Below are 27,518 nucleotides of genomic sequence, written 5' to 3'. Positions count from 1 at the left end.
AGGTGGCAGCGGCGGCGATAGCGACGGTGAGCTGGGCAGGGTGGTCGGGGCCGATGCGGCGGGCTTGCGGCTCGGCGCGGCGGTGGGACAGGTAGGCAGCGACGGCAAGCGGAGCGGCGAGCGCGTGGCACGGCCACGAGAGGAAGATGGCCAGCAGGAAGGCGAGGCGCGCGGAGGGTGGATGGAAGAAGTACAGGTCCTTGGAGACGGTGACGAACGGGATGACGGAGATGGCCGTGGCTACGACGGACGTGAGGGCGAGGTCCAGCAGGCGCGTGCGCTTGAGGGAGGGCGGCATGGTGCGGGGCGCGGCGGCATGGCGGGCGGGTTGCAGGGCATGGAGGGGAGGGGCGGATGGCGGGAAAGGTGAGATGGACGGGAGACAGGAGTGGGGGAGTGCTGACACAGAGAGATGGCGATTCTGCTTCTGGCGATGCGGCGGTGGCAGGCGCACAGGCTTCAGCGAGGCATCTGCCGACCGGCACGCCGTTGCATCCAATGGATCGGGCGCGTGACGTGTTCGAGCTTCGATCTCGTCTGCTCCCCGTGTCGGTGTAATACGTGGCCCGGTCGGTGGCGCAGTCACGGCGGCAACGAGGCAGTGTAAGCCCGGAGATGATCTCGGGCAACGGATGCTAAGGGCGCCAGGGCCCAGCGAGCATTGTCCGTTGCCGCCAGATCCAGATTCAGGGCAAAGTGTACGTTTTCTTCGCCGCGCGAATGCATCTCATGCGCTCGATGCCAAAATGATGCCGTTCTACCTTGCCCGTCCACCCTTTATCATTTTTTAGCGAGAGACTTTCATAGCGGAATGCCCGGATTGCGCTGTGTAGTATAAATATCGAGGTATCGCATCCGACCCCTTAACCTCGCCGTTGACACGCGTTTCGTTCCATCGCCTCCGCAAACCCGTATCTCCTCCTTTCCCCTTCCTCCTTCCTCCCTCCTTCCTCCCTCCTCCCTCCCTCCTCCCTCCTTCCTCCTTCCTCCTTCCTCCTTCTCTCTTACCTTTTCGCTTCCCACTCCCCACGCCATCCCTTTCGCAATGTCCGATCATGTCATCGCCCTCGACCAAGGGACCACCTCGACCCGCGCCATCCTCTTCACCGGGACAGGAGACATTGTGAGCTCTTACCAGCTCGGTCATGTCACCCACACCCCCCATCCCGGCTGGGAGGAGCACGATCCTATGCGTACGTTACGTCCACACTTTCCCCCTCTTGCCTATCCGCGCGTCCTGTCTCAACCTTGAGTCCTGCTCACACTCTTGTAGTCCTTCTGTCCAACTCTAAGCAATGCATCGACATGTGCGTCAGCGAAGCCGGCGAAAGAGGCGTGCTCCTTTCTCAGATCGTCGCCATTGGCGTCACTAACCAGCGCGAAACGACCGTGGTTTGGGATCGTCGAACGGGGCAGCCATTCTGCAACGCCATCTTGTGGAAAGACGCCCGCACAAGCACCACCGTTGAGGAGATCGCCTCGGAGATAACCACCCGCCAGGTTATTGACACCACAGGTCTCCGCCCGTCTACCTACTTCTCTGGTGTCAAGATGCGCTGGATGATCGCAAATGTCCCCGGCGTCAAGGAGGCCGTCGCCGACGGCACTGCCATGTTCGGTACCATTGATACTTGGCTGGTGTGGAACCTCTCGGTGGAAGCCGCTTATGTCACCGACGTCACCAACGCCGGCAGAACCATGCTCATGGACATCCGCGACCGCAAGTGGGATAAGACCATGATGGACTTGATTGGCGTCAGTCCCGCAGTGCTTCCAGACATTCGCTCATGCTCCGAACTCTTTGGCACTATGAGAGACACCGTACTCAAGGGCGTCCGTATCGCCGGCATCATCGGCGATCAACAAGCCGCTCTTGTTGGTCAAGCCTGTTTTAATGTCGGCGAGCTAAAGAACACCTATGGTACAGGGTGCTTTTTAATCGTCAATACTGGTGAGGAGCCGAAGTTCAGCAACCACAGGCTCCTCACTACTCCTGCCTATCAGATGGGCCCGAACGCGAAATGCATTTATTCCCTCGAGGGTAGTGTTGCCGTTGCTGGTGCCGTCATTGAGTGGATGAAGGATAAGTTGGATTTTATCAACCACGCCAGCGAAATTGAGGCCCTCGCCAGCAGTGTACCGGACACAGGTGACGTGTATTGCGTGCCGGCGTTTTCGGGCTTGTTCGCTCCAAGATGGAGAGATGACGCACGCGGCGTGTTTACAGGTATCACCTTGTCAACGACGAAAGCTCATATGGCCCGTGCCATGCTCGCGGGCATCACACATCAGGTAAATGACGTTGTCAGGGCGGCTTCGGAAGACATGGGTGCAGACATTACAGAATTGAGGGTGGACGGGGGTGCCTCGGTTTGCAATTTGTTGCTGGAGATGCAAGCTAATATCACCGGCACTTCCGTGGTCAGGCCGTGTGTTGTGGAGACGACGGCTTTAGGTGCCGCTTTTGCTGCAGGTCATGCTGTCGGCCTCTTCCAATCGGAAGAAGAATTCGCACATCACTGGGCCGCAGACAGGACATTTACACCCCAAATCACAGAGGAACAACGTAACACTGAATTGTGTAAGTGGGAAGCCGCAGTTGAGCGGTCGCTCGGATGGACAAAAGTTGGGAACCAAATCTCGAGGCCGTGGTGGAAGCCACCGATGAACTTTGTAGTCCCTGTGATTTCGGCTGTCAGTGCATCGGTCGTGACAGCTCTGATCATTTCACATAAGCAAAAGTAATGCGTTCTCTGCGTAGACCTTGTCACTCATGTTTATAAATTTAACTATGCCGCTTCTCTGCTCATAGTTTCTGTGCGTAGTTACATTTCACTGTAGCGCAAGTATTGAGGCATTTTCTGCTCATCGAACGGATCGGAAGAGAGGGGAATAGAAGGGTTAGGAAAATCTGTTTCATGTGCTTGATAAGGGATCATGGGCGTATTTTCAAGGGAAAAGAACGCAGGAATTGAAACTCCTTGACGTGTGCCAGAGTTTTCGAGAGACTTACAATTTGATACAGTGAGAGCAGTGCAACGATTGCGACGAACGTCATCATTATCATACTCAGTCCAATAGCGCTCTGTCCTGACTTGTAAGGGAGAACCCAAGGAAGCTCCTGAATCAAGATCACAAGTACGGAGATACTCACACATGTAACAGAAACAAAAAAGCCCTCGCCAACATATTGCGAGCGCGATCCTTCAGCGAAATACTGCGTGATTCCATTACTGTCGACGACTGCAAGCGGTTGATTATGTATCCATGAAAAGAATCCTCCACCAACAGAGAAAATGTACACTAGCATGACAAGCCCAAACCAGACCATGGGTCGCTTGTATGCTCCGGAAGCGACACCGACAAACACTGCAAACCCGACGAAAACCAGAATTATCGGCATAACAGCACGTACATATGGAACAAATGGTATCTGGCCGCTGCGAACAACTGACAGACTTGATGATGTTCGGGCATTCACAAAGTTCTTCATCTGATTTGGGAGGATACCAAACTGCTGAATCTGATAGTTATCAGGTGAATTATCGTTCAACGGCGAGGGAAAGTTGCGAGTGTTTCCTGCGCGGAAAGCGTAGAGAATGGGAACATGCTGCATGCTGTACTTGGCAAGAAAGGCTTGGTCATTCGGCGACACTTTCAACGACGCGAAAAAAACTGGCATACGCGATTTCTTCCTATCAGGAAGTTCCTCATATTCCTTCGCTATTTTCTCGATTGCCAGAAGCATTGGAGCGCAAGGCTTGCACATAGATGCATCGGCGGTGAACATAACGATTAATGTATACTCTCTCGGCGCACGCTCGACATACTTTTCAAATTCTCCGATGGACAAGGAAAGAACCTGAGAGTGCGATGAGCGCTTTAGTGTTTGAAGTTGTGAGAGCGAAGCAGAAGAACCGGCTCCATGCACCAAGTTGGCACTGAACGCGCATATTGATAAAAGCAGCAATAGCACAGGCCCGAGCCTCCGTCCGTTCCGCATGTCACGAATATCAAGAGGATCTTTCAACCCTGTATACATCAAAAACTCTTTCACACGGGACAACTCGCTTGAGGTAAGCCTTCTGCCCTCGAATCGACAATCCAACAGATTGCCAAACGTGAAACGAGCTGACGAGGCAGCTATTGGAAGAGTTTGTACCCCTCGCTTCTGCTCTTGACCCTGTCAATCGCGATTCGTCGGCCGTCTCGCCGGCGGGGTGCTCCTCGTGACGAAGATGAAGAGAAGTGGGAGCAGAACACGAGTGGCGCTGTCGTTCGGTGTGGATTCCCTCACTTGTCCTCCAGGAGACCGATGCAAGGGAAGCGTCGACAGCGTTTAGCATTGCTGTGATAGAGATGAATCTAATTAAGCCGGATCCCACAAGAGATTTCAGAGTAATTTTTCGTACAGTAGATTTCTTGATTGAATCAGGGCCGTTTGCAATTTGTTGCTGGAGATGCAAGCTAATATCACCAGCACTTCCGTGGTAAGGCCGTGTGTTGTGGAGACGACGGCTTTAGGTGCCGCTTTTGCTGCAGGTCATGCTGTCGGCCTCTTCCAATCGGAAGAAGAATTCGCACATCACTGGGCCGCAGACAGGACATTTACACCCCAAATCACAGAGGACGGGAAATCCAGATACTGATGGATAGAACGGCACAAGTCCACCGAAGAGCGATGCCCTCTGCTTTCTGTGATGAGCTTCACTTCTATTTTTGGTCGCAAGCACAAAAGCGGCTGACGACTATCATGTGTTTAACATCGAGGATCGTGGAATGAACAAATCAGTGTTTGTTTTTTAAATATGGGAAGACAGACATGCTTGGTACTGTGCTAGCTAGAGAAATTTGAAGATAGTGAGGCGACGACCTCGGAGTCTCCCGCAAAGTGCAAGCTTATTGCCAACTTTACGTGAGCTTTTTTTGACGCTCACTGTGCTGCCATATTGAGGGATATATAGGCCTACCTTCATCGCACTTGCTGTTAAACGACCGCTGGTGAGGTATGTGAAACGCCTTTTCTTCTGTCGAGGTGCTGGTGACACTTTGCCCGGGAGCATTACAGTGCAGCTGTCTGACGAGCCGAGTAACCCGCAGAGCGTACTCAAGTAATTTACCTACCGGAGCGCATGTTGCGATATTAGGACGACAAGCTATTCATCTTGGTGACCCGCGAGTACAAGGGGGGGTCGCTCAATAGTGCCTACTTTAGTAGTGCTTCCCTCTATATAGTGCTATGGCTCACCCTCTGGCACAGGTTATCATAAGCTCACACGTGTATCATCCGGCATGGTTCAGTACTCAAAGGATGAAGTTATTTAGTTGTGTTATACAGGCTTTGTTGTGTTTGTGTTAGCAGTGTGCTTTGTCCCCAAATATATGTATTTGAGCCTCCTTTATATAGTGCCATCCCCCCAATAGTGCTATGGCTAGAGGTATGTCACGCTATAGCACTATATCGTAGGAGGCACTGTACTCTTCGGTATCTCGTGGGGGTCGAGATTGTGCAAGTGGGCAGCCTGACTGCAATAGTTGCATTACGGGCGGCTCAACGGTGCGTTGCATCCCAAGGGCAACGAGAGGGGGTCTGTGATTCACAGACCATGTCATCGTGCCCCTCACAGACTGTGAGGGGCACGAAGAAATGATCATAAAACCTGAAATGTCGCGAAAATGGAATTTGGGGGTTAGCCATTTGGATGGAGGGCGCCCCGTCGCTGACGCAGCGTCGCTGACGGTGGAGACTGCGGCTCAGAATAGGAGCACGTGGTAGATCATATTACAAGGCAGCCAATGGTGGCATTGCGGGTCGAATTAACGGAACCAATTCACGAATCATCTTCCAATTGCCTGGGCGCAGCCCATACCCGTCTTACATTCTGCTGCCAGATGACACCCATTCGCCCCATTAAAAGTACCCCTCCCGCACCCTCCGCTATGCACATCCGCACCCGCCCCCAACACTTCAACATACGCCATGGTCGCCACTCAGACTCCGTCATGGTCGTCCTCACCTTCCACCATCACCCTCCCAACTCTCTCCCAACCTTCCTTGAAATCTAACTACCCTTCCCTACCACCTCAGAACAAAATGGGCTCCGCTGAAGGCATTATCTGGCGTGATGTGCATCCCAGCTCGCTTACCAGTTTGGAGCAGAAGGGCGAAGGCTCGGGCGCTTCCGTATACCGAGGACTTCTGCCGTCTTTGCAGCTCCATGAAAAGCCGATGCTCGTCGCCATGCGCAAGCCGCGCATCACTTCCATTCTAGCCCTGGACCGTTTCGAAGCGGAAGTTCGTCTCCGCACTCGCATTTCACATCCCAATCTCCTTCCATTGCTTGGTGCCTGCACTGCTCCCCCAGAGTATTGCACCATCTCCCCGTGGATGGACGGTGGTACACTTTTCGACGTTTTGCATGCAAAAGCCGTCTCTATGTCATTTGAAAGGCTTGTCACGCTTTCTTTACAATTTGCAAATGCTATGGCCTACATGCACGAATGCAACCTCGTTCATCGTGATTTAAAGACTGCCAACTTGTTGCTTGATCGTAAATGGGAGAATCTGGTCGTAGCCGACCTCGACCTTGCCGTTGACGTCAACGAGCTTCTCTCGGCAGCTTCTAAGAACGGTGGCCGCGCAGTTCACCGCGGTCCGTCTAACGGGCGACTTTCTCACATGGTTGGAACACTAGTTTACATGGCACCTGAGGTGCTGTCCGGAAAACCTCATTCATTTGCGGCTGATGTGTATGCTTTTGCTGTCACAATTAATGAGATGGCCACCGGGGCTGTACCTTTTGTGGATAGGAAAATGCCTGTCCCTGAGCTACATACCGTTTTGGAGACCCGCTTCAATGAGGTCAAACTTAGAGGAACAATTGTGAAGAATCATCTTAGACCAGTTCTTGCACGAGGTGTTCCAGAAGAATTCAGAGAACTTATTCAACAGTGTTGGCATCCCGACCCCGTTGAGCGTCCAACTTTTCCTCAGATCGTGTGCCTTCTTCGACAGATATTGGAGAGAGGACCGAAGTACCTTTCTAATTTTTCTGGTTCCACTGTAGATATAGACAATCACCTAGCTGGTGTTTCAAGAGGCATGAGAATTGATGATTGCAACCCTATCTTGACGGAAATCAAGTCTCACATGTCAGCTGCGAGAAAGCCTATTTGGGAGCAGAAACGGACCCAGTCCAACGGCAATGGCATGGAAATCGACTCATACACCATGCCCTTGGATATAACTGCAGCCTTGAGCTCTACATGCGGTAGTAGAGGTCCCGACCGCATGGAAGATAGGAGCATTGTTCAGTCGCAACTAGCCAACTTGCCAAACACTCATCTTTTCGGAGTGTTTGATGGGCATGCCGGTCAAAAATGCTCCGATTTTGTCGCAAAGCATTTTGCCGGAGCTTTGTTCCGTGCGTGGGTCAATGCTGACGCCACGCCTGAATCAGCGCTCGTACATGCGTTTGAAGATGTCGATGAAGCGTTTTTGAAGGATGCCCCCGCTACTGAGGAAAGTGGATGCACGGCACTAACGGCCCTCGTTGTGGATTCGACCCTTTTTGTTGCCAACGCTGGAGACTGCAGATGTGTTTTAGGCCGAACAGATGGATCCTATGTTGATCTCAGTCGGGATCATGTTGCGACCGATCCTTTCGAAAAAGCACGCATCGAAGCAAGAGGCGGTTTTGTTTCTCCGCAAGGTCGCGTACAGGGCCGTTTAATGGTTTCACGAGCCATGGGAGATCGTTCGGTGAAGAGGTTTGTGTCATCCACGCCTGAAGTATTGACAAGTTCTATTTCTGAAAAGGACGACTTCATCATCATGGCTAGTGATGGTCTGTGGGATGTAGTTTCATCACAAGAAGCGGTTTCTATGTTGCGATCCACAGTGAGAGTGCCCGACATGGCCGCCAAGAGGCTAGCTCTAAAGGCAGTTGAATTAGGATCGGATGATAATATTTCAGTCGTAGTTGTGTTTTTCGGTGGAAATAAGAGTTTCAGCTATCTCTAGCCGAACCAATCCTATTTCCCACGCACCCGACTGTCCACCTTTCGCAGATAAAACCCCTCTAACTGTTGATTTAAAAAGTTGTAGACAGTTGCACTGCAGAAGTATCGGAATCCACCCAGAACAAGTACTATCCCAACTAGGGGCTATCGTCGCGTTGTTGCTGGGAGCACTGGATTCATTAATCGAGCTCTTCCACCGGCAGCAGACGACCCCGCTCCTGCAGTCGGATTACCGACAGGAAGCGATGGCCTATTGTTTCGACCGAACATCGGCAAGTTAACCATTCTGCCACTTGCATTGCCACGACCATTATACTCTTCACTTCCCGTGACACATCTGCTGCATCGTGGCTCGTTTGGTTTGTCAGCGTACAACCAGAAGGTTTGGGTTAAAGGTAATCTACAAATCGTGCAGGTCAAACAAGCCTTGTGCCAAGTCTTCTCCATGGCAGTGATAACGGTGTCCATGATTGGTTCCGAACAACGCGCACACCGTGATGCAAGATGCGCTGCATAACAGGCTTGGCAATAAGGAATCCCTCCTCGTTCTCTAAACTGACCCGCCCCAGCCCCCATGGGCCTTCTGCACTTTCCACAGCAAAAACAATGAGGATGGAAATTCTTGCCTAAGGCTGTGGTATATGTGCCCTCCACCATCCGACCACATGCTGCGCATGGCGGTCCGGAGCCACCCTGGGAACTTTCCTTAGATGAAGAGCGCGAAGAGTCATCAGGGGGAACAGTCGACTTGCCTGCATCGGGAGATTTGTCTGTGGTATTACTTGCGTCCACGCTCTTACTTCCCCCAGCTGTCGCACCACTCGCAGCAGCCTGCACCCCTTTTGCATGTGCTGCTGCTGCGTTTCGCTTTGCGTTCTTGGCCTTTTGCTTTTTCTTCCTGCGTTTTGCCGCTTTCCGATTTGCTTGATTTCTGGGCAACGCTGAGGTAGCAGCAGCTGCCGCCGCTGCAGATACAGCTGCCGGTTGCCCTTTTCCCTTGGTGCCAGCCTTCGAACTGGCATTTTTACTGGCAGATTTGCTGGTTTTAGCCGCACTGCCCTCTGATTTCTGCACTACCGGCACTTTTGGAGGCTCAGCTAGTCCTGCGAGTGCTGCAGAATAGTCCATTCCTCCTGTTTTCTTCTTTTTAGAGGATGCTCCCAGAGTGCTAGCAGCCTTCGGTTCTTCTTTACCTACTCTTGCAGCAATCTCCGATCGAATGTTCGAACGGGTGGTCTCGCTTGCAATTGCGTACAAAGGAGACTCTGGCAATTCGTTAATAGCCATCGCGAAAGACTGTCTTACAAACTCAATTGTAAACGATTCCCAAGACGACCGATTGGTGCGCACTTCAAGCCGCCCTTTTGGACCTGCCATGAGCCACTCGTCGACCTGTACTGCACCTGCTTCATCACCGCCTCGCATCTTGACGTTACCTAAGTAAATGCCACCCCAAACTTGGCGCGACTGCACACAGAGTGGGCTAACAGCATTCCCCTCTGGGATCAAAGCTGCAGCAGACTCGCAGAGTGTTTTTGCGCGGCTCTGAGCTATATTGGACTTAGATACGCTGAGGACCTTCCCGCTCTCTACGTCCTTGATCACGAAAAGAGCTCGCATATGACCGTTTGACCCGGACACTGCGCCGTCCACTCGGAATCCACTGAAAAGTAGTTCCTTTTCATGGGTCTCTTGTATGGACGTCTTTGGTCCATTCTGTACCACCGCAACGAAATTTTGATCCCCATCACCCCTGCGCAGAACGCGGGAGTGGGCGCTTCTCAATCGAAAACGTACTCCGAGTTCTAGTACTGCGTGTGAGAGCGCTTCCACGCTGGTTAACCGCGGAAGATTATGGTCGAAAGGGCCGTTCACAAAGCCTTTCCCAAGGGTACCTGGAACAATTTCCAGATGAAACAGTTCACGTTTTGACACCACATTTTTCAGGCGTGCCCTATCTTTCCCACCAGAAAGACTGAGGAACGCTCCGCCAGGGCCAGGCCTTTGTAGCGATATCAGGGTCCGTTGCGGATTCTCTGTACCGAAAGGTATACAGACCTTTAATACGCCCGGGTTGTCTGTAAGGCGCGGAGTTGTTCCTGAGAGCGCTAGAAATGAGGTTTCTGATGACTTTGGCGGCCGCGCAAGGACTGCTGTCAACATGGTCCGAGACGCCCATGGCTTTTCAGTGATTTTGGAGGGCGAATTTCGTGTATGGGATGATGGGAGCGTATCGTCTGAGACAAAGAAAAAAACGGTGGCTGCGGTTCTGGAATCTGTACCACTAAGCTCTGCCGTTGGGTTGACGGCGATGAATGTATCTGAGAGCTCCCATCGTAGTCTAGCTGCAAAGCCCACCCGGAAAAGCGCATATGTGTCATGCTGCGAGGGGCGTTCCAAGAGAGCCATGCTGTTGTGCTCTCCTGGCACACAGTCTCTACGCCTCTGAGGGAAGTAGAGTTGCAACTGCGTCCCAGAGCGAGCAGAAAATGCGCTGTGGAGGAAGGTCCGCAGGCGTTGAGACAATTTTCGCGCGCCCTGAGTTGAGAGTGCTTCCCAGATATATCTGGGCTTGCGGTCATCCGCCCCTTTTATGGGTGTGTCGCATACACAATACATGTTTAGAGATCCAGTATACTGCGCAAGTAATAAGGCGCGCTTGACAAAAGTACACTCAGCTAAAAGAGGGCCCGCGTGGAAGCCGAGGGGTATCATGAACCGAACCTGATACCACCTAATGCACACATCTGGTGCGCTGTCCTGAGATCACGAGTATTTGAAGGCGAAACTGGATTTGACGCAATAAAACGGTGCACGGCCGACATGCACTATTGTTAGACAATACGGAGCATGTCGAATAAACCGGAAAAAATGACTTCTTGGTAAACGTGTAGAATAGCTTTGGCCTTCATGACACGTCACGCACACCTGGCGTCTGGCCTTGCTTGTTTCGTACAATGCTTACTTTCGAAGGGTAGTCGTCTGAACTCTTCGTTTAGTTGTATACAGACTCTGCGAGGTTGGTTTAGTGTGGAATTAAAATTTTCGACCTAGAAAGACAATGAATTCTAAATATGTGCAAACACTTTACAAGCTAGTTCCAGGCCTGCTGCAATGATCGCCCGTGGCATGCCTTGAGCTCTTGGTGCTAGCTCCGCTGCATTCTCATCCCGAACATGGTGTATACCATCTAATTCGACATACTGAGGATGTTCTGGGCTGCTTGTACAGCTGCGGAATCGTCCCCAGCGTTGCGTGCCACATCTGCCGCTGCACCACTGAAAAGAGACAAGAGCTCATGCCGAGCCAGCTTTGTTCTGCCAAGATTCTGCTGTCCCTTCTCACCGAGTGTGCCATTTGCCATGCTTCTCTTCTTCTCGCAGATCTTGTATATTGAATCCTCAACCGTGCCCTTCATACGAAAACGTATCACGTGAACCGGCCTGGTCTGCCCAATCCTGTGGACCCTATCTATCGCTTGCTCCTCTACTGCTGGATTCCACCATACATCACACAAAATCACTCGGTTGCTCGCCGTTAGGTTAAGGCCAGTCCCGCCAGCATGCAATGAAATCAAAAAGACATTTTTCTTGGTGCTCCTTCGAAACTCCTCAATCTGCTTTTGCCGAGCTGAAACAGTCATTGAACCGTCAAGCCGGCAAGTATCGTGTCCACTCACCCGTGCATGGAACTCTACAATATCTAACATTGATGTCCACTGAGAAAATATGAGGGTTTTCTCGCCATTTCCGCTCTCTCGCACCTTGTCCAATTCCTCGATAATCACCCTAACCTTCGTTGAGTGCTGAGCCAAGGCGTTCAGAAGCTTTTTCTTGCTCCGCACGAACCTTCGCTTCTTTCGTAAGGCATTCTCTTGCTTTGATGAAGACATTGCGTGTTGATCTGTGTCAATGCCCCGCACAATTTCTTCTCCGGATTCTTGTGTTCCAGATTCATCTTCGTCATCGTTGCTGGTCGAGACTTCGGCAATGCCCCTGCGACCGTTATCGCGCTGTTTCCTTCTAAGCTCTTCTTTCAACAACGCTTTAAATTCAGCTACAGTTACATTCGTGCCACCAGAAGCCCCCAGGATGGTTTGTGCATGAATTTCTCTCCGCAAGTGGTCGACATTGAGAAACGTCTCCGTGCTATCACGGTCGGCGGTACTTTTGTTGCATTTGGGGCAGTGACCTTGGTGCTGGACCGCTGTGCAACAACCAGGGCATATGATTTCTCCGCAAGGCAAGGCAGTTCCATCCTTCCACACGCATGCCTTTGCACAAAAAGCGCATAGGAATGCCAGTGCTGCTGCTTGTCCTCTAGGGGGAGGTTTTAGGAAGTCAAAGATCAACTCCCGATACTTTTCGTCTAAAAACTCCAACAAGGAATGACCAGAGGACGTCAACTCCAGGGCTTCTTCAAGATCTTCTTGAGTATATGTTGTAGCGTACATGGTGTCATTGGTCTCACCAATGTGGCCACGAGTCTGCATCTGAGCGTAGTGAATCAAAAACGGATGGCTTGAGGCTTGTCGCAGCCTTAGGAGAAGAAGCAGAATATTACTGTAGTTAGCAGAAATACTGCCTTCTGCTAGGAACTTGTTGAATCTTATGACAGTCTTCTTCGCTAATGCGTGATAGAAAGAAGATTCATCCGCTCCATCAAACTCAAGCTGTTTGACCTCCGTGGTGCGCGGTGGAAGAGTAATGAGCGGTTTCCCGTTGAACTCGTCTAGCTTCGTCCGCCGCAACAAGACCACCCCCGTGATAGCCTGAAACTGCTTGAAAGTCCTTTTCCTCACATGTTCAAATGGGGACTCTAGTTTCTTCTTCCAGAGGGTGTTCCACATTTCGTAGTTACGTACAAAATGGTAACGAATGAAGCAGAACAAGGCGTAAAGGTCATCCACACAGTTCTGAATAGGAGTGCCACTGAGACACCAACGCCTCTCTGCATCCAACGACATAACAGCATTCCAGCTCTCTGTGCTTCTGTTCTTGATGTACTGAGATTCATCCAAGACAATTCGTGTCCATGACACTTGACAAAGAGGGCCACGGGCTCGGCATGGGGGTTTCAATTTTGCGGCTTTCCGCATCTCCCATTCAGGGTGGTTCTTCAACACTTTGGGGTACTCCTTCACGAGCGTCGCGTATGTTGTCAAGACAACATCATACTTTTTCAACCTAGATATGCTTCTCTCTCGTTTAGCACCATGGTAAATGCATATTCGAGGCCTATGTGATTCCTCGGTGCGAGTGATCAGCTCTTCTTTCCACTGATTGATTAGGGACGGCGGACATACCACTAGCGTTCGCCACGGCAACGAAGAACGTTCACATAACACAGAGTCATCGATGAAATCAACCTCCGACACGCTGCTGCTTCCAGTACTGACAGAATCGCTTTCGTTATCGTTCGAAACTTGTGAGGTGGTGGCAGCAGAGTGAAGCAGGAGGGCGATCATGGTGAGAGTCTTACCAAGACCCTGATCATCGGCTAGGATGCCACCCAAGCACTCTTCGTCAACGGCAACAATATCTTCATCTGCGTGCATTGGCCTTTCCCGTTTGATCATCCACGCGAGAGCTCTTTTTTGATGCGGCATGAGTGAAACCTTCAATCCCTCAGGAGTTTCTGCCTCGGCTGTCGCATCAGCGGTGATCTCATTTTGTTTCATAAGCGTTTGCAGCCGCCGTTCTGACAGGCCGTCACGCTCGGGGTCATCTCTACGAGGATGGACTACGTCCAAGTTTGTGGTTTGCCGTCCGAATTCTGTACTTGTCAACTCGAACGGAGAGTTTTGGTGCGAAGGACCAACTGGATTACTGCTCAAGCCACCATGCCCTTCCTGACCTGATACATGCGAGGATGTGAAGTGTATCTTTCTCGTGCCGTGAAACCCTAACGCCATCGCAGTGTTTTCATTTTCTTGCTTTCTTTGGATGCTCTTTGGGTCATCCTTTCCTAGCTCCTGCGCAGCTTCATTTCGCATTTGCCACGAGGGCGTGCCGGCAAAACTTCGATCCTCGCCCTGCTGATATTTCTCGGCGGGCAAACCGTGCAAAAATGGTGCAGAGTACTTGCCTTCGTTCACATGTGCACCCTGACTTGGAAGCGCCCCAATGCCTTCTTCTGTGCTGATTAAGAGTTGATTCTTCTGTAGCTCACTTTCGTCGTCGGAATCGACAATGTTCACAGTCCCGTGCGCATCAACCGAAAAGAGGCCTCCGCCTCGAGATACGTGAATTCTATTCGTCGTATGAATACCTTCAGTAATCCCTGAGAGCACGACAGGTGCTATGAAGCGTGGACGGACTTGTCGCGACTGGCGAGTAAGCGGTGGAAGGGCCGACAGAGAACGCATTTGCACTTCGTCGTCAAGATCAATCACCATAGGTGATCGCGGTCGTTTTGCGCAATTCGGATTTAGATCGACTGCCGTCTCTGGCCTTGCATCTTCGTGGTAGCTGCCATCTATAACAGAGACCCCTACCTCATTACCGCTATCGCTAGGCAATGCGCTACATGGCGTTGTCCTTCTAGCTTCTCGTAGAGTATTACTGGAAGAAGGTTCCTTACTTGCTGTCGCTGTACCAGATGGACAGGGGATAGAAGCAAAACCTTTCTCAGTTCGGGAGAGAGACGTGTTCTGCTGAGAAGCACTGTGCGCCCTCAAAGCAGCGTTGTCCTCATACTTCACGGGCTGAAAGGTCTTGAACTCTGAATCATTCAGCCCGGAGAACTGCTGCGCTCTCGTAATGCTCGGTCCATGTCCTGCGTAATATAAGTCGGTTTTCGTGGCGTTTGGGAATTGCTTTGTGTCAGGATGCAGAGTCACACGACTTTGCCGGTTTGACGGTGTCTCGCCGGAATGTTCTCGCGCACAACCCGCAATGCCCAGTGGTTCTGGTAGTTCGCGCATTGGCTTTGGAGAGGGTAAAGCTAGATTTAGGTCTCCGCAAGCGACATCCGCAGCCTCAGACCATTTCTGGCTTGTTGTCTCGCCGAAGCAGCCACCTTGATTGGTTGAGACTGCTGTTGGCATATAAAACGCCGAAGTGTGCCTTCCATTTTGAGGGGTTCCTGTCTTGATGTTCCCAGGGAAAACTCCGTTCCCGGTCATATTCGCGATTGTTGAAAGGTCTTGTTTTGTTTCTAGTTGCAAAGCAGGAAAGTCAGAACAGTGGTCTTTCATCTCGTTTCGCTCATTTCGCCGGTATTCACTTGCAGTGCTCTTCGGGGCAATGTCCAGGATATGTGAGGCCACCTCGGATTCGAGGGTATTTAGATTCACATCTTTGGTACGGGCAGTCAATGAGTTAAGTTCTAGACGAACAAGATCTCCATCTACTTGCTGCACACTCTTTGAAGAGGGATGCGAGGTTGTGTCGAAAAATTCTTCGCTCATGGGAGGGAAAACAGCGTCAAGGCTGCGACTAAGAGGCACAACCGAAGCTGGCTTCCATATCTTCATTGCGTCGAACTTCGGTACGGAGGAACCGCCTTCTTCATCGCCGGAAGAAGGTGCGACTGTAGAGATGTTGGGGAGCGGTTGCAAGTTTTCGACACCAGGCCGTGATGAGTACGGTTCTCGAGGTTCATCAATGGATGGGACCATCCCGTCAGCAGCGGGCTGCATGTGCGAATGACCAAAGCTGCGTCCTGGAAGAATTTCGCGTTCGAATTCCGATGAATTCCGGTTGATCGCTGCAAAAAAAACATTCTTATCTCTGCTGACGGCTTGCGGTTGAAGTTGGGAGGTTGGAGGCAATGAAGATGTCACTGCATGTGTCATCGGGTTCTGATTCGGAACTTCTTCGTGGGGAGCTGGAGAAGTTAGTATGTCCATGCCGCAAGTTGCTTAAAAAAGGGTGGATGACTGTTGTTCGTGGAAGGCACTGAAGACCGCCGCTATTCCGAGGTCGCACCGGCGCCGCGAGCCATGGCAAGACAGCCTTTGGCTGTTATGCGAAGACTCGACTGCGTTGCGTGCACTAGCCTCGAATAAGGATTGCGATGATGTTTCAAAAAGAGGGCTTGTCAATAGAATTGACAAAAGCTTTACGGCCTCCGACGACAACGTGAGCTTGCAGAGCCCCGTAGGTTTTTGGCTGGGAACGATGTAGCGCTCGGCCCGTGCCACTTTCAAATGAACTTCTAGGCTGTTCGGGGGGGCTTTGCCGCCTCAGCCCAAAAGCCGGGATTCCGGAAATTCAGTTGCCCCAGACAGGTGCGTTGGAAATTTTCCACCTGATTGGATGATTTTCTCAACTTGATATAGAAACGATCAACCAAAAGTCTACAAGTTTTTGTCCGTCAGGGGTCGGCCTTGAGGGTCGTAAAATTGCACCAGCAGCCAAGGGTAAAGTTACTGGACGTACAGTAAATAAAAAGTTGGCCTTGTTTCACCATTGTCTTTCCCAGTCTTTCCAACAGAGAACATTGCAACAACATTGCAATAAACCACTATGAAAACAAGTTTTGGTCACGCAAAGCCTGTGACGCGATATTTGAGTCAGTTCCAAGAATATACAGGAGGGGGACTCGCATTAGTGCCGTTTTTATTATTGCCACCCTCCCATTAGTGCACCCCCGGACGCGTGAACACGAAAAGTGCCACGTGTTATACGGGTCCAGCTGTTAGGCTGTCTCCCGTCCGTGTCAAACACAAAAAGCCCTTTTTAGCCCGATCCTCCTCAAGCTACTGCACACCGTCCACCGACTTTAGCTTGTAGTCGTTATGGCTCCGGTTCCAGAAAAGACGAAAGCGACTCGCAAGCGTCTGACCCATATCGCAGAAGCACGAAATCGCAGATCTGCTCGACTGCTCGACAATGGATACCGTACCACAGCCGTTATGCGACAGTTCGGCATTGCCGAGCGGACCGTACGAAACATCAAGGCAACTGCTCCCGCATTGCTCCGCGTAGTCAACCAGAAGCCCCAGTCACTTCAAGCGAAGACCCGCCAGTCCATTATGGTCCCCCATCTCGAACTGAAGCTCCTTGAATTTCTCAACTATGCCAGATCAGCAAAAATGCCAGTAACACAAACTGTCCTACAAACGCGGGCCCTCATGATTAAGGAACAAATGCTCAAGTTTCAGGTTACAGGTAAAGATCGCACCACGCTTGACAAGTTCACAGCATCTCGTGGATGGGTAGAGAAATTTGTCAAGCGACATGCTCTTCGTTCTGTAGCCCTGCACGGGGAGGGAGGGCAAGTACAAGTGCAGGAAGTCGCAAAAGACATCAACATCCTGCGATCACGTTTGCGCAATTTCGAGCCAGAGAACATCTACAATGTCGACGAAACAGGCCTGTTTTTCAAGCTGCTACCTCGACGCAGTGCGTGCGGTGCGGAATCCACCTGAAACACAATCAAGTGATGAAGATGAGAGCGCTGGGGGTACGATAGGAAGAAGCGCTATACCCTCTGCGCTGGAAATCGCGGAATTGTTTGGAGATCTGGAACTTCTGGCATCTGAGTGCCAAGTTTCAAACGCTTTATCGCATCTAAGGTCAGCAAAGCGCGCGTTTCTCACTGCAAAACATGATAGAAAACCAACGCCGATCAGGCAGATGTTAATTTCCGAGTGCCTGTAAATGGATGTGACGGTGTCACTTACTAATGCCACCCTCCCAATAGTGCCGTTTTTGGGGTCTCACACGGGGCGGCACTAATGCGTAGGGTCCCCTGTACTGTATTATATGTTATGAATGGTTGATTCCTGCTTCGGTTCCCGGTTTGGCCCCGGGGTGCATCCAGGAAATGAAATTCTGCCACTTCGCTACTTTATGTACTGTACCCTTGGGTACAGTATACCGTATTATGCAGCAATTGAAGCCAGGCTGCTCTACCGAAATCTTCCCTACTGTGAATGTGTTGGCGTCATCACTGTCCTCTCGCATTTCCATAGCCAAAGCGCAATCCGCTTGCTGCACGAGCTGTGCAGTCAACTATGCGGAACGATGCATGCCTCCAGATTCGTAAGGGCTAAACCGCAAGAGCTGCGACGCAAAATGTTGTCTGCCAGCAGTACCTCCGCCGGCAGTACCTCCGCCGGCAGTACCTCCTCAGTTGCCCCGCAGAAGTTAGGAAGGGTGGTTCTGGCATGCACCTCTGCGAACATAGGTGGGCTATTAGCTGGTCTTCAACTGGCACTCTTTTCTGGGATTTTGGAGATGGGTTCTTTCAGAGACGCCATGTCACCGCAGCCGGTAAACTCTAGAGCAAAATCAATAATTACAGCAGCTCTCATTGCCGGAAATATCATCGGTACACTTCCGGCCGGACCTCTCTCCGATCGTGCAGGTCGCCGGCCAGCCCTACTCGTATGTGCAGGACTATTTACATTGGGGGCGCTCATCATGGCGAATGCGAAAGCCCTCTTTCAAATATCAATTGGTCGTCTAATAGCAGGTATAGCTCAATCCATTGCTAATGTTGTTGGTCCGATGTATTCGGCTGAGTTAGCGCCGCCGCATTTGAGAGGGATGATTGTCAACATATTTCAGCTGTCGATTACTATCGGAATTTTTCTTGCGCAACTGATAAATTGGACAGTCTGGGCGGATGATGCATGGACTCGTCCACTAATGTTTGCTATATCATCAGCAGTCGTTATGTTTTGTGCAGTTCTGGCGTTTGTGCCAGAGTCGCCTAGTTGGCTCGCGGCCAAGGGCCGAAGAGTTGAGGCGCTTTCTGCTTCCCGTTGGCTAGATGCAGTGCCCCCCGAAGCAGACACAGCGGAAACAGCTGAAACAGGTGGCATTGGGGGGCTCGAAACGCATTCTGGACGTACTTCCCTCATGAAGTTATTGAGAGATGCATCTAGTAGACGAAGGTTGCTCATTGGGGCAGTATTAAGTGCCGCTCAACAAATGACAGGGATCAACGCTGTTATCTTTTTTGGACCGGCTCTTGTGGCAGATGTACTCAAGCTATCCGGATCTGCCGCTCCTTTCAAAGCAGCAGCAATTGTAGGATTTGGCAATTTTTTGGCTACAGTGTTGTCCATGGGAGTAATTGAACGATTTGGGAGACGACAACTGTTGCTTGCTACAGGACCGCCGATGATCTTTTCACTTGTGACGATTGGAATGATGCGGGATGGTTTCATCGGAAGAAGCGGAGCTGTTGGGGTATGCGCACTGCTTGTTTTTATCTGTGGCTTCGCCTTAGCGTACGGGCCCCTTACGTTTGTGGTCCAGTCGGAAATATTTCCCGTGAGCTATAAAGGTACTGCTATGAGCTTTTGTACTATGGTCTTGAGCTTTTGCGCGCTAGGTGTAGCCACTGGATTCCTTCCACTGTTGGAGCGATTTGGCGGCGGGATTTACTATTTTCATGCAGTCTGTATTGTTGCTTCCAGCATATTCATCGCAGCTTTTGTTCCGGAAACTCGAAGCTTATCGCTATCCGAAATTGACCGGATGCTCGGTTAAGTTTTAACAAGTCCATATCAGAAACTTCGTGTGTGATTACTAACAATTCTCTTAAAAAAACCACGATGATGAGGAGAAGGAAGGGGGGGAGGTTGGGGTTGCGATATTCGCGAACAGGGTGGATGATTTTTCCAGGGATGCGAGCTAAACCACAGGTGTTAATGTCACACTTATATTGGATCGGAGAGAAAGCATGCCAGCAAGGGTGGTGGCGAAGAGTTGCGAGAACCTGCGATGGATAGGTGCAGATACAATTACAAGCAACAATCGGTCCCACTTCTCGGACACAAGAAGTTGACATATAACCGAACCATCCCGATCCCCGGAACTCAGGCCGCGAGAGTGCTGAGGTGATGAGTCCTTATGTCCGCATAACATCATACATGCCAGTTCAGAAATGACGGTAGCAGGGAACGTGGCCCTGTTGTGGGTCCATGGCAAACACTGCACGCGGCTGGTGATAAAGGGCGGGGGTGAAATTGGATTTCAGTTTAGATCGCAAGTGAACGTCAAGGAGCTAACACTCCGCTTTTGAAATCAGACTATTTTCGATTGAACACTGCTTTAGCTGGCGAAAAAAGATATGGTGCAGCTGGGGGTGTTTTGATTAAAAGGTGATTGTTAGCATGGTGCTCAAAATAACAGCTCCTGAGTGCAGGGTACAGAATGAACCTGACGATTACGCATATGGAATTTTTTTTCCGGCGTGAGAAACAGTTCTCGCAAATACGCAAGCGGGCCGCTGAAGCTAGGAGGACAGAGATATAGCATTGGCTGGATGGATGTATCTCAAAAAGAAGGCTAGAGTTTTTCTTCTCTCTCTGCATTGTGGACAGCTTCATGCAAGCGTTGAATGCTCATACCGCACATTGCAAGCATCACATGTCTTTCTATTTGAGATGTTTTCTGGTGGCTTTGAAGATTGGCAACAATCGAGGAGCAGTTGTTCACTATGGGCATGTAGCGTCGAGGCCTCATAGCAACCGTACCGCAATCAAAATGTGAAGAAAACCAAACATTTCTCGGCAATTGCGAGTGAAGTGAGAGAACGAGGGAACGAGGGAACGAGGGAAAAGTTGCAGTGCTTGGGACAGCAGAAGGGTGAGTCGATTGACACGACTTGAGGACGCGCACAGCCACTTGAGCCCAAAGACGATTGACGTGGCATGGCCATGGGACAGGCTCTCAGAGCCTGTCACGTGGAAACATTTTTTCTACCGGGAGCACTCAGCAGAGAGTGGTCACAGGCCCTTTGGCGTGCCTGAACAGAGCTTGTACTGCATTGCTACGGGATTTGAAATTTGAGAATCAAAAAATTGGAGCCAATACATGACACTGATTGGATGATCTACTCGGGCACCGGAAAGCAGGGCGGATCCCATTTGTCACTTGTACTGTAATTAACACCTCGATTTTTCCGTGAGCAGCCGTGACCGCAGAAAGCCCACATTACAGACACGCCCTCGAGAGGCGTGGCCCCACCATCCGGGGGAGCACGTGCTGTGTGGCTTTGCGCAATACCGCTTCCCGTTTCTACCACTGTGCCCAGTGGGCACTGCCCACCTTGATTGGCTACAATGCTTGCGCATCCCCAGGCCACCCTCTTGACTGCGCCGCAATCCATGAGTGCCCCTCCCCACCACCCGACTTCTTCCAGATAACTCTTGCCCCCGTAACAAGACCGCGCACTTCCCCGCCTCCCCCACATCACCACCACAACTCCCCCCCGCCCCGGCCAATTCTACTTTCCATCAACATGTGCCAGCAAGAGGTCCGCCGCGTCGAGAGGAAAGGTTCCGCCTTCTCCACGGACCCCCCTTCCCCTACTTCGGTCACCAAGTCTTCCAAGGAGCGCATCGTTTCCTGGGGCGAACTCTCTTTGCACAACACCGTCGAAGACTCCTGGATCGCCATCAAGGGTCGCGTGTACGATGTCACGAACTTTGCTAAATTCCATCCAGGCGGCGACATCCTCTTCACCGCCTCGGGCCTCGACGCCACTGATGTCTTCGCAGGCTTTCACAACTTGACTGATGCGTGGAAGCTCTTACCACCGCTCCTCGTCGGAACACTTGAGGATGCGAACAATCCCCCGCTTCCCAATGTCGATCCGCAGTATGTCCAGGACATCGTCGAGATGAGGAAGCAGATCAGCGCCCTGAAGTTGTACGATTCAAGCAAGCTGTACTATGCGTACAAAATAGCCAGCAACGTCGCGCTTTGCTCGTTATCTGTCGCCATCGTCATGTACTCGGGTTCGTGGCCCGCTATCGCGATTGCTGCGTTTATAATGGCTCTGTTCTGGCAGCAGTGCGGCTGGTTGGCCCACGATTTTCTGCATCACCAGGTGTTCAATCGTAGGTATATCAATAACCTCTTCGGTCTTTTGATCGGGAATATCTTTCAGGGCTTTTCCGTCGGCTGGTGGAAGACTAAGCACAACCATCACCATGCCGTCCCGAACGTGACCGACGCGCCCTCTGGCGGAGATCCCGATATCGCCACGACGCCGATCCTCTTTTGGTCTGAGAAGCTCATCGAGGGTGAGCTCGAGGACCTCCCACTATGGATGCTTCGAAACCAGGCAGTCTTGTATGTCCCGATTTTGTGCTTCGCCCGTATTTCCTGGTTGGTACAATCGATTCAGCATAACATCCCGAAGCCGAACCCGAACATTACTAGCAAGGTCATGTATTATTCAGAAATTGCTACTCTCTTTGTTCATCACTCCCTCTTTTTCGCACTCGTCGTGAAAGTCGGCATGATGTATTCCGTCCCGAAAGCCCTATCCTACATGATGATGAGTCACGCTTGGGGAGGTATTCTACTTGGTGTCGTATTTGCCGTTGGACACAACGCCATGGACGTCCTTACACTGGAAGAAATGCGTGAGGTCGACTTCATCCGGCTGCAAGTACGCACCACAAGAAACGTTGACCCGAACTGGTTCACCGACTGGCTTTGCGGTGGCCTTAACTACCAGGTGGAGCATCACATCTTCCCATCTGTTCCCCGTCATCATTTGTGGAAGCTCGCCCGAATTTTGAGAGCATTTTGTGACAAGCACAACATTTCCTACACATCCAAGACACTCGCAGACGGAAACAAGGATGTCTGTCAAATTCTGCAGGACGTAAGCAAGGCGGCATAACCGCGACAGACTCTTTGCGCACGCCGGGTAGGGTTAGATTCTTCGTACATAGGTTGCTGTATTATTCATAGTCACATAGGACGCATGTGTCGATCATGCCTTTTGCAACGTCGCAAACTAAAGACAAGATTCGCTCGTTCTAAGAGCTACTGGACCAAGTTAGGTTTCATGTTAACGCAGTGCATTCGTTTAACCGGAAAGCACAATAACTTCTTCGAAATGGTCTACATTTTGCCTTGGCGATTGTGAAGGATACCTGAACGCCCGGAACGTACATAGTGCCTTGAAAGAAGGAATGTGCGGTTCGTGTCTACAGTTCCGTGGCAAGAAGCCGCAAGTTTCGATGTCAGATTTACAAAATAAGGTTATCATCTTCGACTCTATTCCCATTCAAAGCACTGTGGTCCTGGGCACTGTGGTCCTGGGCACTGTGGCCCTGCTCAGCACTGTTCTCCTGGATACTAGTCTCGGTGTTACCCTCATATGATGGTTTCTTGACATCCGCAATACTTGTAGCGACCTCCACGAGCTCCCCTTCTTTCCCATTCGCGCTCGAACTATCAGCGACCAGCGAGGAAATCGCCTCGCGATTTTTTTGCTCCAAAGGTTTTGGGCTTTCACCTTCATGTTGGTGTTGTGTTCTATATTTGTCAGATGACATTCTCTGCTCTGCATGAATGGTGTCCTCGGTGCCGTTCAATTTGGCTGCCGTCTCTTTGCTTAGCGCGACAGGCACGAGGGTCTCCCCGAATACTTCGTTCAGTACTCTCTGTACTTCCGCAACGTCGACGAGCCCATTGCGGTCCATGCAGTGGTCTAAACACCTTGCGGCATGTTGCACGCAAAGGTCCCGAAGTGATGCTGACATTGCAATAAAATGCTGTCGATCTGAGCGTTTCAAAAAGGCACCACCAGGGCCACCGACTGCGCTCATGTATTCCCCTGAACTAATCAACGTTTCCTGCAATGACTTTCCCAGCTGTGTACCAAGTGAAACGGGAGCACAAAGACGCAGCTCATTCAAAGCGGCCAGGATCCCATTGAGAAACACGGCGAGTGGAGGACTGTCGAGCACGCTTAGCGGCGGGTCATACTGTTCGTTTGAGTCGTTGTCTGTTTGGCCACTCGACGCCTGCTCGCTCGCTAATTTGCTTGTCGCATCGAGTCCTGCATACGATTGCCTTCTAACTTTTCGCAAGGCTGATGATCCGACTGGAGCCCACCTGTTATCTTCTATCATCATCTCAAACTGACGAAGTGCTGCATTCAAATGAGAATTGTATATTCGAAGGACCGCTTCTTCAAATATAGGGGGAAGGGCAGCACGGAAGTCCGCACCGACTCTTCCAAGAGATTGCCCGCAATACATAGCTTGTTGCAACACCGTATTGAGCGCAGCGCCGTCGCGAACATCCTTGATCCCCGATTCAACTCTCAAGAGATAATCGGACACACATGAAGAAGTCCAATCAAACAGAATGGCAGATGAGTGGGTGCTACACATCATGTCCTTGCTTCTAGTTGCATTTGTGAGGTCGTCGTCGTCGTCGTCGACATCGTCGTTGAATACCGCTCGATACTGCGTTATGATTTCGAATACCATTGCGCGAGTACTATCGCTAAGACTGACGAGATGCGCTTGTTCTGAGGTGGCCGTGGTAGATTCAATGCCAGCACGCATCCACTCTCCTCTGCACTGCAAGAAAAGCATTCTTAACCGAAACTCTGAAAACACTCCCAGGCGTCGGAGGAACCCGACTACGCGTAGGCACATAGGGAGCTGAACAGGATTCCTCAGCAATACGAGCAGTTTCAAAATCATCTGCTGCGTCAAGATGTCTACTTCTGCGTAAACGTTGCAGACGAGGCTGTCACTCGGGTGCATTGTGGCAAGTTTAACAGCGTTTTCTCTTAGCTCCAGTGCTTCATCATAAAGCTCTGCCGCAATTAATGTTCTCATGAGTCGAGGCATCTCAAGGATATCTGCAATTGCCCTGTGCTCTGTGATTGCCCTCAACTTTTTCTTCCTGTCAACTTGTTTCTCATTTACATTCACTGAGAACTGCTTGGTCGCGTGGGCAAGCTTCGGCAAGGCCTCTACGAGCCCGTCCAGTCTAGAGCGCACATCAGCGACGCCGTCTCGAACTGCACCAGCGCACTCGAAACTCTCGATTAGGGCCCTGTAGTTGCCACAGCTAACTTCTTCTAGATCGTTTTTCAGTCGTAGGCTGGTCGCTTCGAGATCGCCCGGCTCTTTTGAAAGCTTCTCGACGCCGTATGCACAAAGCTCATCTATGTATGCATCGAAACCATGCCAAGTATCAAGCGGAGGTGCATCCGGGCCGATGTCCTCAAGAACGAACTGTCGCAGCGTCTTTAACGCCTCCGCAGCGTCCGCCACTGGGTCAAGCGGAACTATTGAATCCTCCCCGCTTTTCGAAGTAGATTCCCCGACAGCATCTGTAGTTTCTTTCATGGCATTTGATGCCTGTGACTGGCTGCAAAGCTTGACCTTGTAGCAAAACAGTCGTCGGTGCACGTCCGTAAAGCGAAAGATGCTTCACGATACCGCCCTGGGGCCATGACAATGACTGCAATTTCCTCGATTCTTACACCGGCTCTGCGTGTTGTGGTTCATGCAGACTACGGTAGCCTTCATAGCCTCCCAAACTGTTAAAAATTTCACAACTTTTTTGAGATAATTTTAGTACTCTCTCCTGTCGGTACAGTATGGTGACACCGAATTTGATGTCGCGCTCCTGTCAAACCGTCATACTGTCGCACAAGACCTGTTCATGATGACTCTCCAAATCTGCGGAGCGGACTCATCACTCCCCTTGACGAGGGTATTGCGTTTTTGAACAACCGTTTAAGTCCGCTCGAGCCAGAGTTAGTGTGTAAATTATCTCGCTATGTTGTACATAGCGGCCTACATTGTAACTTTGCAGTTTGGGGCATGGCAATGAAGTACCAGCTTTGATGACAAAACAGTTTACGAAACATTGCCCATGAACTTAACTTTCATCTGCTCACTTCTGGGGAGCTCTCGACAGCGGAACAATAGGGTTCGGGTATGTTTTGCCAGGTGTTACGTTCAAATCCTCAAGTTCTGCTTTCGACAACGTATGTGGTTCATGCTTCATCGGGACCGGGATATCCACTAGTTCTGGTACCCATCTGTTGAGAAATCGCCCTTCAGGATCGTACTGCATGCTTTGCTTCACGACATTGAACTTTCTCCCACCTCGTGGATCACTCCCGACACCCGCGAGATATGCCCAATTTGCCCAATTAGAGGCAACATCATGGTCTATCAGCTGGCTTTCAAGGTACTCAGCACCTGCTCTCCAGTCCGGATATCCGAGGTCATGAATTAGGAATGAAGCCACATTTTGACGACCGCGATTGCTCATGAACCCAGTGCCCGCCAACTCTCTCATATTTCCATCGACAATTGGCGCACCGGTCTTTCCATCAATCCATTTTTGCAAGCGATCCTTGTGAAGTGGCTTAATGAGATGCCACGGGATGCCCCAAATACTCGCCTCGTTCTTCCCACGACCAGAGTAGCCGTTCAAAGCAAACAGTTTTGTACCCACAGATGCTGCGATCCAACGAAAGTAGTCTCGTGTCATGAGTTCAAATACCATCCAGTATGTGGACTCATTCTTCTCACGCTTTTCTTCATAGCTCTGACACTCCCAGTACACAGTTCTTGGTGAAATACACCCCAAGGCTAACCACGGAGACAATTTTGAGGACCCATTTTTTGTTCCTGATTCGTTCCTTGTTTCTTTGTACGTGCGCAATGCGTCAGCTTTCCAAACAAACTCATCAAGTCTCTTTTCTGCCTCTTTGAGCCCACCGATAAAATCGACACAAGCAAGAGGATGTGGGTAAGGATGGTCGTTCGGCTCGGCCAAACCAGCAACCTCGAGCTCGTCGCCGAGAAGAGGCATTTCATCAGACGGAATGCCTATATGCAGAGGGTACGGCTTGAAACGTCCTGGCATTTTTATCTCTTCCCGAACTGTGGCTCCGTTCCGGCCCTCTATGAGCTTACGATATGCAGTGAACGTTTCTGGGACTCCAGGTCCACCGGCATTAAAGGGCAAGTCATCTAAATGATGTAACGTCGCGCCCCAAACAAAGTGGATATCGACATCAGCGTGCATTTCCTCGCCAAGTTCCCTGAATGCTTTTTCCATGCGTTCCTCTGTTTTATTCTCCTCCCAAGTGACCTCCTTGTGTGCCACCATCCTCAGGGGTTTAAATCCCTCTTCGATAAGCTGTCTTGCGACTGGCATGATTTCGTCAACGGGATCACCGATTTTCACGACCAAATCGCTACCTCGTACGCGGAGTGCTTGCTGCATTTCTTTCACTGCTTGCTTCTGGAAGTCAGCTCGGAAAGGACCTGTACGCTGGAAGCCATGCGGCGAAAGGTGATCCGGGCCGTATTGAGAAGTGTCAAATACATAGAAGGGAACAAGAACAGACGCCGTGTCGGCGAGTGCCAGAGCGGCATGATCTCGCACGCGCAAGTCGTTTCGAAGCCACACCATTGCACATGAGTCCGAGGGTAGTGTCGCCGGAGCGGGAGACGGAATCACCGGATCTCCAGCAAATGGGTCAACTTGTGCTCTCGGAGCCGCATTCCTACGGTTTCCGCCATAACGTCCACGACCACCACGATTGCCTCTGCGCCCGGACGAACTCCTGGTATAGCTTTGCCCCACCCGCGAATTGTTGGCCTCTGCGTTGCGATTTGCGAAAGTCCTTGGCATTTGGACAAAAAGTTGACACTTGCCGTTTCGAGGCGAGAAGAACGTCGACAAGAATTTCTGGTTTAGAGGAAGTCCTGAGGCAAAAGCTAGGAGCATCGCAGGCATTCT

General features: G+C 51.0%; 11 protein-coding genes; 5 read left to right on the top strand and 6 right to left on the bottom strand.

Moving 5' to 3' along the window:
- Positions 1 to 1,045: 1,045 nt before the first annotated feature.
- Positions 1,046 to 2,809, top strand: CHC_T00008744001 (glycerol kinase). XM_005711351.1 is given in 4 exon segments: positions 1,046 to 1,193; positions 1,274 to 2,418; positions 2,443 to 2,745; positions 2,746 to 2,809. 3 exon segments carry the CDS (start codon positions 1,046 to 1,048, stop codon positions 2,743 to 2,745), a joined length of 1,596 nt encoding a protein of 531 aa, XP_005711408.1. The 3' UTR covers positions 2,746 to 2,809.
- Positions 2,810 to 2,825: 16 nt separating this feature from the next.
- Positions 2,826 to 4,003, bottom strand: CHC_T00007335001 (hypothetical protein). The gene is made up of 2 exons (XM_005711350.1): positions 3,014 to 4,003; positions 2,826 to 2,861 (listed from the first exon to the last, which is right to left on the bottom strand). Exons 1-2 carry the CDS (start codon positions 4,001 to 4,003, stop codon positions 2,826 to 2,828), a joined length of 1,026 nt encoding a protein of 341 aa, XP_005711407.1.
- A 10-nt stretch (positions 4,004 to 4,013) lies between these two features.
- Positions 4,014 to 4,346, bottom strand: CHC_T00007334001 (hypothetical protein). Its single transcript, XM_005711349.1, has one exon. The coding sequence runs from the start codon at positions 4,344 to 4,346 to the stop codon at positions 4,014 to 4,016; it is 333 nt and encodes a 110-aa protein (XP_005711406.1).
- Positions 4,347 to 5,980: 1,634 nt separating this feature from the next.
- On the top strand, positions 5,981 to 8,124 carry CHC_T00008508001 (Serine/threonine protein kinase and serine/threonine protein phosphatase 2C Rhodoplastic). XM_005711348.1 is given in 2 exon segments: positions 5,981 to 8,023; positions 8,024 to 8,124. 1 exon segment carries the CDS (start codon positions 5,981 to 5,983, stop codon positions 8,021 to 8,023), a length of 2,043 nt encoding a protein of 680 aa, XP_005711405.1. The 3' UTR covers positions 8,024 to 8,124.
- A 42-nt stretch (positions 8,125 to 8,166) lies between these two features.
- Positions 8,167 to 10,185, bottom strand: CHC_T00007333001 (hypothetical protein). The gene has a single exon (XM_005711347.1). The coding sequence runs from the start codon at positions 10,183 to 10,185 to the stop codon at positions 8,167 to 8,169; it is 2,019 nt and encodes a 672-aa protein (XP_005711404.1).
- Positions 10,186 to 11,000: 815 nt separating this feature from the next.
- Positions 11,001 to 15,643, bottom strand: CHC_T00007332001 (hypothetical protein). XM_005711346.1 is given in 2 exon segments: positions 11,001 to 11,212; positions 11,213 to 15,643. 1 exon segment carries the CDS (start codon positions 15,641 to 15,643, stop codon positions 11,213 to 11,215), a length of 4,431 nt encoding a protein of 1,476 aa, XP_005711403.1. The 3' UTR covers positions 11,001 to 11,212.
- A 1,122-nt stretch (positions 15,644 to 16,765) lies between these two features.
- On the top strand, positions 16,766 to 17,658 carry CHC_T00007331001 (hypothetical protein). XM_005711345.1 is given in 2 exon segments: positions 16,766 to 17,398; positions 17,399 to 17,658. 1 exon segment carries the CDS (start codon positions 16,766 to 16,768, stop codon positions 17,396 to 17,398), a length of 633 nt encoding a protein of 210 aa, XP_005711402.1. The 3' UTR covers positions 17,399 to 17,658.
- Positions 17,659 to 17,822: 164 nt separating this feature from the next.
- CHC_T00007330001 (hypothetical protein) lies at positions 17,823 to 19,472 on the top strand. The gene has a single exon (XM_005711344.1). The coding sequence runs from the start codon at positions 17,823 to 17,825 to the stop codon at positions 19,470 to 19,472; it is 1,650 nt and encodes a 549-aa protein (XP_005711401.1).
- Positions 19,473 to 21,228: 1,756 nt separating this feature from the next.
- CHC_T00008879001 (polyunsaturated fatty acid or sphingolipid desaturase) lies at positions 21,229 to 22,766 on the top strand. XM_005711343.1 is given in 2 exon segments: positions 21,229 to 22,623; positions 22,624 to 22,766. 1 exon segment carries the CDS (start codon positions 21,229 to 21,231, stop codon positions 22,621 to 22,623), a length of 1,395 nt encoding a protein of 464 aa, XP_005711400.1. The 3' UTR covers positions 22,624 to 22,766.
- Positions 22,767 to 22,791: 25 nt separating this feature from the next.
- On the bottom strand, positions 22,792 to 25,099 carry CHC_T00007329001 (hypothetical protein). XM_005711342.1 is given in 2 exon segments: positions 22,792 to 22,975; positions 22,976 to 25,099. The coding sequence occupies 1 exon segment, from the start codon at positions 25,097 to 25,099 to the stop codon at positions 22,976 to 22,978; it is 2,124 nt and encodes a 707-aa protein (XP_005711399.1). The 3' UTR covers positions 22,792 to 22,975.
- Positions 25,100 to 25,652: 553 nt separating this feature from the next.
- Positions 25,653 to 27,515, bottom strand: CHC_T00007328001 (hypothetical protein). Its single transcript, XM_005711341.1, has one exon. The coding sequence runs from the start codon at positions 27,513 to 27,515 to the stop codon at positions 25,653 to 25,655; it is 1,863 nt and encodes a 620-aa protein (XP_005711398.1).
- Positions 27,516 to 27,518: the final 3 nt, after the last annotated feature.

The sequence above is a fragment of the Chondrus crispus genome, genomic scaffold (genome assembly GCF_000350225.1).
Source record: "Chondrus crispus Stackhouse genomic scaffold, scaffold_7, whole genome shotgun sequence".
Lineage (NCBI taxonomy): Eukaryota > Rhodophyta > Florideophyceae > Gigartinales > Gigartinaceae > Chondrus > Chondrus crispus.
This window is presented reverse-complemented; position numbering and strand designations above follow the sequence as displayed.